The following is a 17944-nucleotide window of genomic DNA, read 5'->3' on the forward strand; positions in this document are numbered from 1 at the left end:
TGTATGGAGGTTGTACTTTTTTAATGATCTGGCTATTTTTTCTTATGTACCATGGATGTAAGGTATGGTGATGGCATTTCTGAAGTCTTTCTGAAGAGATGGTTGGGGAATGGGGAAGGACTTGATTATTTTTTTAATTCTGTAGTCACTGTAGCCATTGGAAAGGAAGGTGTGTATGTGTTTGAGTTCGGTTGAAAGGGCAGTTTTACTGGAACAAAGATTGTGGGCTCTATTGGTAAGAGTTTTAATAATGCCATATTGCTGAGAGGGGTGGTGGTGGTGGGAGAGTTTGTGAATGTATATGCCTGTATGACTGCATCTGCACCCAGGAATCAACCGAATTTAAACAAATATGGTTGCATTAAACTTCCCAAAATTTGGGAAACATTAATTATCAGAGATCCCTCTTTACATCCTAGACCACCTGAAATGCCCATAGAGGGTGCATGCACCACCTAGATAGGACTTTAGTTTCACTCACTATTGTATTATTTTGTGTGTTGTTACAAAAAGTTTTTTTGTAATCCCTGAAGATGTCTCTGTGACGGAGACAAAATATTGGAATATTAAAATTAGTTTTAATCCTTTCTCAGTGCTGATAATATTCCATTCAACCTCCAACATGTCATCATATCAATGACTTCCCCATACACTCCTTTCCTGGAAGCTTCAGGAATTTGCATTTACTCCCAGACAATGCCACTGACTGGTTATCTGAACTGTCAAGTCTGTATATAGTTTTGCTCAATGATTTCTTGATTTTTCCCCATATACTAAATAAACCACTCTACAAGAGAAAAATCTAGCTGTCACCCATTTCTTGACTGCATTCATTATCAACTCCATGGATATCCTCTCCTCATTATCCATAAAATGAAAAATCCAATTTACTGGTAAGATGCATGACTCTTTCTTAGTTTGTAGATCTAGGATTTCTAGGATCTACAGCCAACAAATTTTATATCCCCAATAACATCTTTAACACATTATTTTGTACCTTCTCCTCTGTATCTGCATGACTTCAGAAACCAGGAGACCAGATTTGTGCACAGTAGTCCAGAAGAGATCATATCAAAGCATGTAAGGAGGCAAAATAATTTTTTTATCATACAGGTCAGGTCAATATCTGTTAAACCATGTAACTATCCTCTAAGTTGTATTTGCAATCATTGCTATATGACCTCTGAACTTTCAGAACTGAGCAACTCTACAAACTAATGACTTCACGTCACTTGCCTTAGTATCCCACAATACAAAGCGCATATCCTTACAGATATGTGCTTTATATAATGCTATGCATTATGAGAAGGGTCACTCCCCAGATCGGTTTTGACCTTTATTGAGATCTCATCATTGGGAGCCAGACCCAGAGGTGATACCTAAAAATACTTCAGGTGCAAACTTTGTTTGCTTACACTTGGATAAAGAATTAAACCAAGAATATAATTTCTTGGCATCTTTAATTTATCATATAACCAAGTGGAAAAGCTTCCAACAACTATCTCTAATCCAGAGTATTTTAATAATTAGAAGGTGTGACACCTTTTTGGCTACTCGTATATGAAAATATGACTTCTGCATTACTTCAACTTTGGTATCACCTCTGGGTCTAGCTCCCACTGATGAGACCTCAATAAAGGTCGAAACCGGTCTAGGTAATAACCCTTCCAATAATGCATAGCATTATACATGTCTGTAAGGATATGTGCTTTGCATTATGGGATACTTAAGCAAGTGATGTGGAGTCATTAGTAATACAAGTCATTAGCAAGCATATACAAGTTGCCCAGTCCTGAAAATACTTCAGCCGCAAACTTTGTTTGCTTACACTTGGATAAAGGATTAAACCAAGAATATAATTTCTTGGCATCTTTAAATTATAATATAACCAAGTGGAAAAACTTTCAACAATTACATGATTATAAAAGGTGTGTACGTGTGTAGAGGCTTAAGTGCTGTGAGGACATCATGTTGGAGGCTTAATTACATTCACAAACTCTCCCACCACCACCCCTCTCAACAATATGGCATTATTAAAACTCTTACCAAGAGAGCCCACAATCTTTGTGGGCTCTCTTGGTAACCGCCCTCACTACTGAGCTTAACCACATACACAGCACTTTCCTCTCCAATGGCTACAGCGATCACAGTATCAAAAAAATAATCAACTCCTCCCCCATTCCCCGTCCTTCTCGTCAACAAGATTTTAAAAATGCCATCACCATACCCTACATCCATGGCACATCCGAAAAAATAGCCAAGATACTAAAACAGTACAACCTACACACAGCATATAAGCCCCAGCGCAAACTTGCTACCCTTATCCGTTCTACAAAAGATCAACTCCCTCCTCTTTCTCTGCCTGGAGTTTACAAAGTACCCTGTACCTGTAAGCTGGCGTACTTTGGACAGACAGGCAGATCAGCATCCATCCGTCTAGAGGAACACAAGTCTTACATCTTCAAACACAACTATGGCCATTCAGGTTTGGCTGACCATGTTTTGGACACCACCCACAGGGTATCACGGAAGAAAACCACCATGCTCCACCACAGCAAATTCAAGAAAGAGAGACTTTTCTTAGAAGCAGCAGCAGCTCTCAAAAACTAACCAAATCTCAATAAATATTGTTGCATTAAGCTTCCGAAGATTTGGGAAACACTCATCACCAGAGTTCCCACCTTACATTCCAGGCCACCTACTACTGCCCTTAGAGGGCGCTCTACCTAGATAGGACTTTAGTGTCACCCACGTGGTTGGGCTTAGTATTGTTTGTTATTTGTGTATATGTTACATTAATTGTTTTTGTAATCCCCGTAGATGTCCTAGTGACTAGGACGAAATATAGGAAGTATTAAATTCTATTTTAATTCTTTTTGAGTGTTGTAAAAAATCCATTAAGCCTCCAACATGATATAAAAGGTGTGCAAATTACTCAAAATATGACCTTCCATTAGTAAACCTATGCTGTTTATTGAAAAGGATAGATTCCCTGCCAACCATTTCTGTATGCAATCTTTTGCCAACTTTTCCAAAATTTTCATCACCACACTTGGGATACTGATAGACTGATAGTTAGAAACATCAGTCTTTGCAACACCCTTGTGCAAAAACTAACATTTATCATAGTCTTTCTACTTCTGTGGAATCTTCCCTGTGCTTAGACTCAATTTATATAGCTGGTCAAAGGAACAGCTGAGAGAATGTTCAGCAGGACAAACTTTCGGCATCTATGCTAATATTCCAATATTCCATTCTGCCAAATCCATATTCACTTTATGCAATAACAGCTCTAGTACCTCCTCATACACCTGTTTTCTCATGTGTAGAGGTAGCATTGGGCTCTCTATGTTGAATACACCAGGTTGATAGTTTTTAGCAAAATAAGCACTTATTTGTTGCACAATCTCTTCTGCATCTGCCACTCACACTGATAGTTATTCTTTCACATTCATTCTTTCTTTTACTTGCAATGTTTTTAGATTGCAGATTCAGTTTCTTTTTGTATGTTTAGCTTTCCATACAAGAGGTACTCTTCTGGACTGTGCCATGTAATTTTCTTAATTGACATCTTTATGCATATAGTATTCCTTCCAGATAATTTTTAAGAACCTCTTGCTTAATCAGACTGCATACGAATTTTGCTCTCACCCTTTATTCTTCTAACTCCAGTAACAAATTCCAATGCTGCATCATTGATGTATTTTTGTTTTTTTAATTCTTCTCATGCTGATATTCTTCCCAAACAATACTATTGGATCAAACCTAGTATTCTTCTCAGTTGGCAGTAATTTCCTGCTTTGAAGTTCAGCATGTGGCCCTTTTCTAAATGAAATATCCATACACTTAGCCACTTCCCAAGTCAGTACAGAATGATCACTGTCACCATCTGAAGACCAGTCGCATTTATTTATTACTGGAAACCCCCTCTGACACTATAATCAGGTCTAATCCTCCAACACTTCACCATGTATTTGATCTAGTTAGATCCTGCTCATATCAGATAGCTTCAACTCATTACAACATAGAACAATGTTACTAATATTACAATCATTTTTTACCCTAACTAGACTCAAATCATTTGAAAAGAGTCCAGTTAGGGTATTTTGTCTATCCTTCTTAAAAATGCTACATTCTACACTCAATAGCAGCTTTACTACATGTGTTTCTGAGATCCAGGTGCTGCTACTGCCGATAATCTAAGGTCGCAACATATTCACTATGTGAACAAACTCAATCCCTTTGTTCCTTATACTCCTGGCATTTGTGTACAGACATGAGTTACCTCTGTGCTTTTTTGTATACTCCCCTCTGTAGACAATCCAGTTGGACAACTTTCTAATTCCTATTCATATCTAATGCTTCAATGATACAGGCATCCTTACAAATACTTTAAATCCAAACTAGATGAACATGCAGTCATCATTTCCTCATAATCCTTCCATTATTAGGCATATTTGTATTGTTAATACAGTTGCTCTTAAGCAGAAATTCTCACCATTCCTCCAGTTTCCCTGACTCTCCATATTAGATCTCATATCAATAAATCATTTCTCCAGACTCCTGATACCAACTGCATTCAAGTGCAGGCAGTCCCTCTTACATAAATCACTTTTTCCTTCAAACTCACTCCATATATCCAAAAACTCACAACTATTCTTTCTACACAGATTATGCATTGAATCATTTGCCATCATAGCCTGACTTAATTCCATAATATCATATCTAGGTAACATACTATTTTCACTTCTCACTCTTCACCCTATCTTCTTCCAGCAGTCCTTTCACATCCTCCATTGCTCATGCTGTTTTTATCTCCAGATGAACTGTTTCTACCAGAACTAACTTTTTTTTACCCCTTGCTTTTCTAATACATTCATTAAATTTCTGATTTTAGTGTCCGTAAAATTTGAAGTAGTAACATGGTTATCAATCATGTTTTTTAACAGAATCAGCATGCCATATGATATCCTTCTTTCTATAATCAGTTTTACCTACCTGATTATCATTATGCAATATCTTAACTGAATTTTTGTTTCTTCTTTTGCTGCTTACCCTTCATGTCCTTCCAATGCTTTTCCAATTGCTTTTTGACTTTTCCAGATTCCCTATTCTCATTCTAATAATTTATTTTAGTCTAGATATTTCCAAAGTTTATTCATACTCAATATGCTTATTAGTTTCCAAAATGGCATACCTCTGTTCACTAGGACAGGCCACCTTGTTCAAAATTTCACCAGCATTCTTCTTCTTTGTTACTGTTCTAATGTTCTTGTGAGGTTTTGGTACCATTTTACAGTATTACTTTAATATCACAGTATTTCAACAAAATAAAAGGAAATCTACCAGATAAATACAAATTATTCTAAGAAAATAAGAGAATAAAACATATAATCACTACTTTCATAAGTGTTAAATAAACTGACATTTTATTATATAGAATTGAATCAGACTATAAATTATTATAAATTATATAGGATTGGTGTTCCAGTAGTCTTTTCTCAACAGAACATCAATTGCCCTTCTTGTGTTAACATGTTTCACTATTTACTTTCTTCTATGTCACGTGCCAATAAAAATACAAAATGACCCCCACTACCAGTCTCATGTGCTGAAAAGTTCCTGGCTACCTGATGGCAGTGTATACATGTTCAGTATTATTCATGCAAATTCATCAACATTCCCCACTGTAGTTCAGTGCAATGATTTTAAATGGTCCCCTCAAATAAAAACCCACAGGATTTAGGTCAGATGATTGAGGAGCACACAAAGTTCTTCATTTCCATAAAAGCCTAACTAATATCTATGAATTAAAACTCATCGCCACAAATACCAAATCGCATCTGTGCAAAACCACCAGTCAGGACATGTTTACATATGGTTTCTATACCATATATCATTTAATACCATTAATAGCTTTGGAACATTGAATTATTAGAATATACATAACAAGGTCACATTCCTTATACTATCATTCTTTAAAGAAGTCAGCAGATGTAGTTAGCTGGGGCCAACTTAGACATCCGCCTCACTTTATTCCCAAGAAAATATATATAAGTAAAATTCCTTTTGAAGATGAGACTTAACCATATGACATTTTCCAGTTGGCTCATAAAAGTTCACATTCATTTAACAGACTATCTCCACGCATTATATGCACATTTCTGTATATATTTCCATATTCATACTTGAATAAATCTCAACCAATTAATCTTTCAGGAAACCTTTGGTCAAAATACCCTTGCACATCACAACTGAAATGTGGTGAAGCTCCATCATGTATGAACCATGTTTCTACTTTACACCAAGAGAATATTATCAAGCATATCATGGAAGATGTTGGGTTTCTGAAGAAATCACAGCATACAGGTTTGCTAAACCTGTCTGGAGTTCCCCTAATTATGAGTGGAAGGGGACTTCATCCATTGTATAGCCATCAAGAGTTCCCAGTGCACGACTCCCTCCATGCATAACCTGGCAGGAAAACAAAACCGGCAGATAGATTATTCACTAATTGGTCCCATGTACTATTTAGTAGAGTCCTGACTTGCAGAATCATTTTATTGCTGTACCCTCGAATGGGAGAGGTTTGGGATCTCTACAGTGTATCTCAAACAAGGTCTTACAGCAACAATATTATTTTAAAGTGTATTCAATTCATTGCAGAAAATAACTACATTATATGATTCTAATAAGTAGTTTATAGACCTAGTCTATAAACTACTTGCTAGAGGTACATATGCACAAAAGGATAATGACAGTTCCTAATACAACACATACCATTAGAATGTCTCTTCAACACAATGAGTATTAATAACTACATGAAAATCTGATAACTTACACTACTGCCCTCTTTATAACATGGAGCCCCTTTACCTCCAGCAATACTAAAGCCCAATCCATTGCTATCTCTAGTGAGTGTTGCATATATAATCTGTAATGACAGAAAAAATGAATATATAAAATGTATACGGTTATAAAAAACTGAACATGACAATGGAATTAAGTCAAAACTGAAAAAAAAAATGTAAATTTAAGAAGAAAATTAAGTAACAGAACAAAAATGGTATTACTTAAACTATCAAATTAACCACCTTCATTTGAAAAGGAGTTAATACTACCTAAACAGAGACAACTCACAAACAGGTATAATATTCTTTCTTAAAAGTTTGATATTCTTTCTTAAAAGGTGTTAATTTTCATTAATTTATTTCAGTTATATTTTTAGATTTAGATTTTTCAGATTTTAGTTATATTAAACTAAAGTTTTTATTCAAACACGGTAGTTGTCTCCATAATTTTCAAAAAATGCATTCGGATCACCATGTAAGCTTAAAAGAAAGGATTCATTAATTTACTTCACATATCAGATACAACAAATGTAATTGCTCTTCTGATCAAATTATTAGTATTTGTTAATAAAAAAAAAAAAAACTTCAATTATCATTAATAATTTCCTTGCACATCCATGCCTATGGACATGAAATGATATTATTTACACAGATGTCACACAAATGGCAGTTGATGGTATTATGCTTTAAAGATCAAGAGGGTCATAATACATTTCGAATGGAATTTGTCTCTAGATACCACTATAAACAACTGTGACAGAAGCTATTTCTTACTGTTGAGTTTTTTTTTTTTTTTTTTTTTTTTTTTTTTTTTTTTTTTTTAACTATCATTTATACTCCATGCATCAATGAAAGTGAACATGATAATTTATTCACTTAAAACCTTCAAAATATAAGTTAACAAAGAAACAGGTATAAAAAGAAGATAGATATCCAGATCTTGGGGAAAAATGCTGAAATGAATTAATTTTGTAATACTATGAAGAGCATTTATTTTTGATAATATACTGGAAATAATATATATATATATATATATATATATATATATATATATATGCTAGTAGTCCCCCCCCCCTATCTAAAAGGATACGTTTAAAAACACCCCACCCCCACGGATAGTGCCGAACCTTATATTTATATATATATTTATATATACATATATATTATGCTTTTTTCCTAAAGTTTAATTTATAAATCAGGCATAAGAGATTAGCAACAATAACTAATAATAAAATAGAACAATTATAACAACATACTGTAATAAAAGTTATCTGAATGTGAATGGAATCTTAACAACCTCAGCATATTTTTATTATTATTATTATTTATTTATTATTTTATGAAAGAACTTTCACCTTTTCACTTAAAAGGAAGCACTTTACAGCTCTGCTTTGGCATATCTGAATTGTCAGCATCACTACTCTTAAGCTTTGGGGCCATTATTAAGTAAAATAAGGGTTACTTGAACACAAGCACTGCTATACTGTGACAGTCAATCTGATAACTGAGAACTACTCAGAACAGTGTGCAATTTAAAACTTATAAATTGTTTATTACTAAAAGAAAAAGCCATAAGGTTTCATTATGGTGATGTAAAATTACATAGGCAAAGTGGATACTAAATCCAACATTATTTCAAAGTCAAATGTTTGTAGAAACTACCAAAGTTTCGTAAGTTGACCCGAGAGCTTACGAAACTTCATAGTTTCTATAAACATTTGGCTTTGAAATAATGTTGGATCTAGTATCCCCCTTTGCCTTCTTCTTTTCAGTCATTTTCTGTCCACTGCTGGACGAAGGCTTCCTCCAGTTCTTTCCACCTTTCTCTGTTCTCAGCAATGGTTGACCAATTTTCCCCAACAAAATTTGACAATTCATCACTCCACCTTCTTATAGGACGTCCTCAGCCTTGTTTCCCTTCTTTTGGAATCCAGTTCATTAGTATGGTGGTCCATCACTCATCTTCTCTTCTGGATAGATCCAGCCCATTTCCATTTTAGTTGCTTATGGTGAAGAATGATGTCAGGGATGTGAGTCTGGCTTCTTATCCAGGTGTTTCGCTTCTTATCTTTTAATGTGATGCCTAGCATCAACCTCTCCATTTTCCTTTGAGTAGTTGCTAGTTTATTTGCCAGTGCTTTTGTTAGAGACCAAGTTTCACAACCATATGGGATGACTGGAAGTATACACTGGTTAAATGTCTTCCTTTTTAAACAGAGTGGGACATCATTGTTTTGAAAATGCTTTTCAATTTTCTGAATGCACTTCAGGCAAGTTGAACTCTCCTATTTATTTCCTTTTGGAGTGACAGTTGAGATCAATGAGATAACCTAAGTATGTATATGAAGAGACTCTTTCCAAGAAATTGTTTTCTATTATTATGTTTTTTGGTGCTGCAAAATGATTAAACATGATTTTAGTTTTCTCTCTGTTTATTTTTAGACCGACTTTTCTGCTTTCATGATATAAATCTTCTATCGTTATATTAAGGACTTTGGGATGTTTGCAAAAATTATGATATCTCCTGCATATCTTAAGTGTGTTACATTTCTGTTATTAATTTTTATGCCAAGATTTGTCCAGTTTATATTGTTAAATATTTCTTGAAGGACTGCTGTAAAGATTTTGGGCAACAGAGAGTACTCCTTGTCGGACACATTTTTTCAATTGATATTTTATTGCCACTCATGTAAAGTTGGATTGTTGCTGTTGCAGTGTGGTATATTTCCTGGAGAATATACGAACCTCCTCCATGGTATATTTCCTGGAGGAGGTCTGTATATTCTCCAGGAACTCTCTGATTCTAGAGTACTTTGATTATTGCATTAGTTTTGATGGAACCAAATGCTTTTTCATAATCAATAAATGCTAAACAGAGAGGCAATTGGTTTTCTTTTGCTTTTTCTATTATTTGTTAAAGCCTTTATGAGATCCTGATTGTTATACTGGTTGATTTGAGTCTAGAAGAGGTGTTGACCTGTTTTTTATTACTTTTGTGAGAATTTTGTACAGATTAGAGAGAATACTAATTGGTCTCTGGTTCTTTATTTTATTCTTCTTTGTTATATTTCTTCTTTGTCCCCTTTTTTAAATAACAGTATCAGGGTAGCATTTTTAGTTTTCTGGTATCTTCCCCTCTTCTAGGCATAGATTTGGTAAGCTTGTGACATGGTGAATTATGTTGTGAATCCCTTTTGCTTATGTAATTATAAATTGTTTATTTCTGGAATTTTCCATTTAATATTTTCTGACTGGAATTGGCTGTGGATAATTGAAACCACAGAAAGTAAACCTGAAGATAAGTTGGGATTACAGTGTGTGTGTATGTGCGTGTTTGCGCACGCACACGCACACGCACACACAGGTATACATAATTTGTTTTTTTAATAAGTAAATATTTAGGAAAAGTCTTATACTTTTAGGAACAATATGCCATTTTTGAAAAACAGTAGGGGATGGGTGGGAATAATAAACCACATATTTGAAGATTAAAAATTTTGCACTTAACTCTTGCCAGCACAAACAATGTTATAATAAACTTCCAAAAAACCAACTCCTAACCAATGTCCTATACACACACATATATACTAAAAACGACTGCTGCTATAGTCCCTATAAGTATACAGATTTTTGAAAAAAAACCTCAGTTTTTCTTATACTTAAATCTACATATCCACATATAACCCTTTCATCCCTTATGAGGTTATATAATCATTTAACCTCAATGATCAGATTATTTTATCACTGTAGTTATCAAAATGCTATTTTCTATTTGAAAATGAAGGCATGAGCTGTAAAAAAATAAAAATAAATAAATAAATAAATAAAATTAAATTACAGATTAAACTCAGATTATACATTCAGCAGGTACCTATACATAAATGTTAATTTTCTTTATAAGCATTAATACATTTATTTTTTACTCCCCATTTGCTATTTTCACATGGCACACCACTTGTGATCTTGATAGGTGGATGTACACTGAAAGATTTAACAAAAAAAAAAATTAGTTTTCTTCATTTTCAAAAAGTTGCCTAAGCTGAAGAAATGAAACTAACTGAATTTGGGAAATTTTGGTATGTAACAAACAGTCTCTCATAAAGATTTCAAATTTTTATTTAGTCTCCCAATTTTTTTTGTTCGGGGCTTCAAAGTCAGTCACTTATAATTTTTATGCATAGAAGAAAGGCTTCTCAACTGAGGTGATCTGGGGCATACATATTCCACTACATACACATACACAATGTAAGACTTGTGGAGTTGATCCAGAGTCAACAGGATGAAGTACAAAATGGGAAAAGAGAACTCAAAACAACTGAAGCAAATGGCTTCCATTTTGAAAAGAATTAGTTTGTTTGAAAATGCAAATAAAAAAATCTAAAAGTACATATCTTGACCATTAAAAATAGAAGTAAAAAATAAGAAATTAGACAATTGGATATTATTATTAACACCAGACCTCCATGGAGTCAAAAGACTTATTGCAAGAGGCAAACACTGTTACACACAGTGCCCATCAAACTCTGCTTTAAATTCATTCAATGTATCTGCATTGACCACAATGTCAGGCAATGCATTCCCACTCATCAACCACTCTTCATGCAAAGAACTACTCCTTATGATCCTGCTCACACTTTTCTTATACAAATTCTAAGTATGTCCCTTTGTTCTATCCCAACCCCCCCCCCTCTCCTATTCTATGAAAAATTTGTTCTGCATTCAACTGGTAACAGTCCTTTACCAATTTATATGTTGCAATCCCTTCTCTTCCTCCTATTTACAAGGCTCTGCAAATGGCATTCCCTCAATCTGTCCTCATATCCCACATCCCAAAGACCAGTTACAACCTTATTCAGGCTTCTCTGGAACCTTTCCAATATATCCTCATCATCACCATGAAATCCAGGGGTCCAAATCTGTGCACAATAATCCATACAAAGGCTTATACAATGGAACCAGAACCTCTATTTCTACAAGTCAATGTCTGCTGCATTATTGCCATAATCCAATGTGATGTCTTCACAACTTGTGCAATGTGACCTCTGAATTTAGATCCTTGTCCACCACCACTCCAAGGTCTCTTATCTCTTCAAGTTCCTCCAAAATTTCCCCACCAAGTGTATACTTTGCATCCAACTGTTGCCTACTAAATTTCAGAACCTTACACTTCACAACATTTAACTGACAGTTCCATGCTGCTGCCCACTCATACAATCAATTGAAGTCCTCCTGTAAGGCCACAACATCTGCTTGATTCCTCATCATTCTCCCCAGGTTTGCATCATCTGCAAACAGTTGTATATCTCTAGTTAAACCTATTCCAATATCATTAATATATAGATTAAATAACAAAAATAATAAACTATCCCGTGTGGCACACTACCTCAGGAGTCAGTTTTGGGATCATACACAACTTGCAATACCAATCTGATAGCTATTCACCTATCCAACTCACTAGTCTATCATTCAAGATGATCCACGCGATGTCCTTCACGTGGATCATCTTCAAGGCTGGTACGGCCATGTTTAAACTCTGCAGCCCATTTTTTAATTGTCAAAAACAAAAGAGAAGAGTGCCTATAAACTTTTGTGAACTTCGAATGAATTTCTTTTGGTGGTAAACCTTCTTTTACAAAGAATTTTATAACTGCACAATACTCAATTTTATCCATTTCAAGGGATACAGACAACACTTTTGCTTCAGACAGCTGTATAAAACAAACTACTTGATAGAATGGCTTGCAATTTCACATGGATGCTTATGACAGATGTACCAAGTTAGAAAAAAAACTTGCCAACAGTTTTGCCATCTACGGTCGAGGCCGAGACCTTTTCAGACCACCCTTGTATCATAAAGGAGACAAAATGTTCTAGTGCTATTGAAGAACCTTAGAAATGGAAGTACAAAAAAGTAATTTGATGATAAAGGTGATATAAAAACTAAAAATAAAGGTAATCTGAGGTGACTGTAGTGAAGTGAAGCATTCTTGAAATTATTTTCAAGAAATACAGATTCAAGAAAGAAAATTATACCATATGATTCTGCAGATATATGGTATAACAGATATTATACAGAGCAATGGGTAGCTAAAGGTTGTAAGCCACTGAAGGAAGTACAGGAAGATGTAATGTGAAATGAGATGTAAGCCAGAGGTGCATTCTATAGCCACTGTCATTCATCATCTATATGGATAACATTATGAAGAAAGGTGCATTATATCTTATATCAAAATTGAAGATATTCAACTGATGTTATACTCCTAAATAAATCCAATACAAATCTTTGAATTGTATAACTACTATTACAAATTTGACATACAAGTGATACAAGTACTGGGAGGACAAGTTGGAGGTTTAATGGAGTATTGACAGCACTAAGAAAGGACTAAAAATTAATTTTAATGGATAGAAATATTAGGTCTATCATATCTCTCTCTGTATCCACCTATTAACCAATTTTTCTAAACCATGAATCATCAATCTATCACATAGGGAGAACTCCACACAGCTGGCTGTGTGGAATCCTGGTCATCCAATCTAAACTCTCATCACCTCCTTATGCCCCAAACCTCATGCATAATAGTCGAGATGGGGACTTATCAAGAGGGTAAAACATCCTCCTCCTCTTCTCTGCTTGCATGTTTTTCAATACCAAGTAATGCTGTGTACTATATTAACAACATGTCCTTTCAGTTTCACCTCCTGTATACCAGCACCCTCTAGTCCTTAGCTTCATCAATTTCCTGAAGTCCTGTTCTATTTCCATCGATGTAATATACAGATGGCAATCTTTTCATCCCAATAAGCAAAATCTTACAGTCTACTACATTAAACTGACAGTTGTCCTTTACACATACTGTCAGTCTATTTAAAATGGCTCATTTGTTCTTTTATATCACCTTCATTAACTATTGCTCTATCAAGTTTTGCATCATCAACAAACAGGTTTCCCTTCAGATCATTTCTATATCATTAATGTAGAAAAAAAAATAACAGGGGCCAAAGTACAGATCTCTGTGGCACATTACTAATCATCTGCCTTCTCCCAGACTCTGCTCCTCCATAAACTATTCTGATGCTTTCCTATTAGCCACCCTCATATCCATATCACCAATTTCTTATCCAAGTTCTAAGCAGTATCTTGTCAGATGTCTTTGACAAGTCCAATATTATTGTTGCATAGTCATTACCTTCCCCCAACATAGCTGTCATTTTATTATAAAAAGTGAGCAAATTACTAAAGAATGCCCTACCATTCAAAAAATGAAGCTATAAATTAAAGATGCCAAGAAATTATATTCTTGGTTCATCCTGTGTATGCAAAAAAGAAAGTTTGCATGTGAAGTAACTTCACGACTGGGCTACTTATATATAGAGGCAAATGACTTCATCAATTGCTTTAGTATCCCATAATGCAGACACATCCTTACGGATATGTATAAAGCCATGCATTATAGGAAGGGCCATAACCCAAACCGGTTTTGAAGTAATGCAGAATTCAATTTTGGTATCTCTTCTGAGTTTGGCTTCCACTAACGAGACCTCAATAAAAGTTGAAACTGGTCTGGGTAGTGGCCTTTTCCATAATGCATAGCATTATACATGTCCATAAAGATATGTGCCTTGCATTATGAGATACTAAGGCAATTGATGTGAAGTCATTAGCCTCTATATACAAGTAGCCCAGTCATGAAGTTTCTTCACACACAAACTTTGTTTGCTTACACTTGAATAAAGGATGAAACCAAGAACATAATTTCTTGGCATCTTCAATTTATAGTATAACCAAGTGAAAAAAAATCTTTCAACAAAAAAACTATGCTGTTCTCCATACAGTATCATTTCTCTCCACCCACTCCTGAATTTTGTCTTTAACAAACTTTGTCAAAACCTTAATTATCACTGAGATACTACCTAGTCTATAATTTGCTATCTCTTGTCTTGGAGCCTCCTTTATGCAACAGATGTGTTTGCCCCTCTTTCCACTAATTTCAGATGCTAACAGAGCTGCAAAAACAGTCAGATCGGAGACACAACAAATTCCCATGGATATTTTCATAATATGAGAGCTGATGGACCATCTAGTCCCACAGCTTTATTCGCATTAAGATTCTGTAATATTCTAAGTACCTCTAGCTCATCCACCTTTATTTCCACTTCATCCCTATCACATCTGTTACTGAACTATCACCATTCAGATGCTACACCCTTGCAAAATGATCACTTGGAAATTCAACTATTTCAACTAGGTTTTCGGGGTTCGAGGTTATATGGTGAGTGGTCGGTGTAATTTAGCGCTCGTGTAAAATTGGTGATTTTTGGTGTTTTTTGTGTGTGTTTTTCCTTAGAAAATTGGTTTTATAGTATATTAGAACGATTTTCGTGTTTTTAAAGTATTTTGTGTATCTTTATAACATATTTTATTGGGGCTGTCGCCGCTAGAGGGATTCGTAGTGTGTAGTGTTCGTGAAAGCTCCGGATAAGATAAGTATTATTTTCAGTTATCATTGATAAATTTATTTAATATTGCGTAGTTTTGTTTCCCTTGCGTCTCTTAGTGCATCTTTTTGTGTGTTTTTGGTGTGTTATAATTTATAATTTGATAAAATATGTTGCAAGTAAGTATGGCTCCAGTACGATGGAAAATGGCGGCCAGTAATGATCGTTCGCCATCTTTATCAAAGAACGGTAGTATAAAAGAGATGATTCAGTGTACTAGCTGTGAAACGTACGCTTTGCGGAGTGCGGTCGGAGTGTGGTTAGATGATAATAAGGGAGTGAATGTGTGTAGAAAATGTAGGGAGAATGAGAAATTGAAGAGTATTTCAGATCGTGAGTGTGATATTTTTGTCAAACTTCAGAATGAAGAAAATAGGGATATGACAAGAAACGGTGAGGTTGTACCAGAGAATTGTGAGAGTGTGAATGTAGAAAGTGTGAATGATAGTATTAATGGTTTTACTGAGAATAAAAAAGATGAGATAGATGCAATGAGTGAGATTGCGTTGTTGAATGGTGCGATACAAAGGGCAAAACAGCAGCTAGAGCGTATGAGCAAAAGTTGACTGAATGAACCAGCCAATAATAGAAAGTATGACAGGAAAAACAGACGTATGAGTGTGAACATGAACAAAATGAAGGATAGAGTGCTGTATGAAGACTCGTTAGTACGAGGTGTGATAGTAGAGGATTTGACAAAATCGTACCAACCTGGTGCGACCATAAAGGATATAAGAGTCTATTAGAGAGCAAAAGGAAAGAGTGAAAGAAATGATTGTTGTGGCAGGTACGAATGATTTGAAAGGAGACAAAATGGAAATGATAGAAGACCTGAATGAATTGTTTGAGGCCGCAAAAGAAAAGAGTGAGAGAGTTATAATGATTAGTCTTTTGCCACGGTATGACAGTGAAATGTTTAAAAGGAGGGCCATAATTGCGAATGACTTTATGCGTGGGTTATGTATGACGAGTGGTGTGGAATTTGTGAAGGTGTGGAGTGAGTTCGATGGGCGAAAGGATCTATATAAGATGGATGGCTTGCATTTGAGTGGTTACGGTGTAAGAAGACTTGAGAAAGTGTTGCTGAATGTGGTGGATGTGCAAATTCAGGGAAACTAGATTTATTAAGGGGGGGGAATAGATATACAGTCCTTAGGAGGCAGTTGAATGTAAGAATGAATATAATATGCCCGAGCAAATAAGGACAACAAATCTGAGTGGGATAGTTAATATAAGGCATCAAGGTAGGGTTGGGGCTAATGGGAGTCTTAAATTCATGTACACTAATGCTAAGAGTATTAGGAACAAGAAGGAAGAGTTTTTGGCCATGGTTGGCACTTCCAGACCACAGGTTATTGGTATTAGTGAAACATGGCTGACTGTAGATGATATAGCTAGTGGGATTGAATGTGATGGGTATAGTGTGTTCAGGAATGACAGGGAGAATAAAATGGGGGGGGAGGAGTATTGTTGATGATAGCTGATGAGCTGCAGCCAAGGAGAATAGAAGTTGAATTGCAGGATAGAGAAAAGAGCACATTTGAGGCCATTTGGTGTGAGATTGTGGCTAGCAGAACTAAATATACAATTGGGTGCTGCTATAGACCAGGTGATGGAAAAGATGGTGGTGACAGTATGCACAAGCAAATAGAAGAAATGAGTGGAAGGAGGGTGATTATTATGGGAGATTTCAACTATGGTCGCATTGATTGGAGTGAGGAGAGGACACAAGGGAGGAAGGAATTGGATTTTATGCGGTTATTAAGGGAAAACTATCTGCAACAGCATGTAATGGAAAATACTAGGGGTCAGAGAGTGCTTGACCTAGTAATAACATCTGAGGATTTGGCTGTAACAAATATGACTACATTGCCACCAATCGGTGAGAGTGATCATAGGATCTTGACTTGGGAGGTGGCTAAAGGTGTAGAATTTTCAATTAAGACAGGGTACATGTGGAATTATCGGGCTGGAAAGTATGACAAGCTTAGGAGTTTGATTGGTTCAGTGCCATGGCATGTAAAACTGCAAGGACTAGAAGTTGATACTGCATGGGAGGTAGTTAAGACATATTTGCATGAAGCAATGGCTGAATGTATGCCTAGAGTCCAAATAATAAATCAACTAGGGGTTAAATGGATGAATAACACCATTAAGCTTGAGCTGCAAAAAAAGAAACAACTATGGAGGGAATTTAAGGAGAAAGGTGACCGACAGGCACACGAACGGTATAAAGCGCAGGCTAGAAGGGTAACGAGTGTGGTAAGAAAAGCAAAAAAGGATTACAAAAGAACATTGGCCATGCAGGCTAAAGAGAATCCTAAACAGTTTTTTAGATATGTAGCAAGTAAAAGGAAAAATGTACATGGCAGAATGATTTTAAAGAATGTCAATGGTAGGGAGGTAACTGAATCAGTTGATATAGTTGAGTTACTGAGTGAGCACTTTGCAAGAATATATCTTCCAGGTGGTGACATTGCTGAAACGAATGTACGAGTAGATTATACGGGAATTGTGGTGAATGAAGTGGAGGTGAGTAGTCTATTGCATAACCTCAATGTCAATACATCTGTGGGATTGGATGGTATACCAGC

The 17944-nt window shown here is 35.5% G+C and overlaps 1 protein-coding gene across 1 annotated transcript in view; it reads right to left on the reverse strand.

The window, feature by feature from the left end:
- The window catches only part of LOC150092621 (protein lap4-like), a 737075-nt gene that overhangs the window by 379302 nt on the left and 339829 nt on the right, over positions 1–17944 (reverse strand). The window contains exon 21 of the mRNA XM_090414245.1: positions 6842–6934. Coding sequence (XP_090270371.1) covers positions 6842–6934 — 93 coding nt within the window. The remainder of the gene's footprint in view (positions 1–6841; positions 6935–17944) is intronic.

The sequence above is a fragment of the Typopeltis vanoorti genome, chromosome 25 (genome assembly GCF_054136105.1).
Source record: "Typopeltis vanoorti isolate ZY-2024b chromosome 25, IOZ_Tvanoo_1.0, whole genome shotgun sequence".
In the NCBI taxonomy this organism is placed as follows: domain Eukaryota; kingdom Metazoa; phylum Arthropoda; class Arachnida; order Uropygi; family Thelyphonidae; genus Typopeltis; species Typopeltis vanoorti.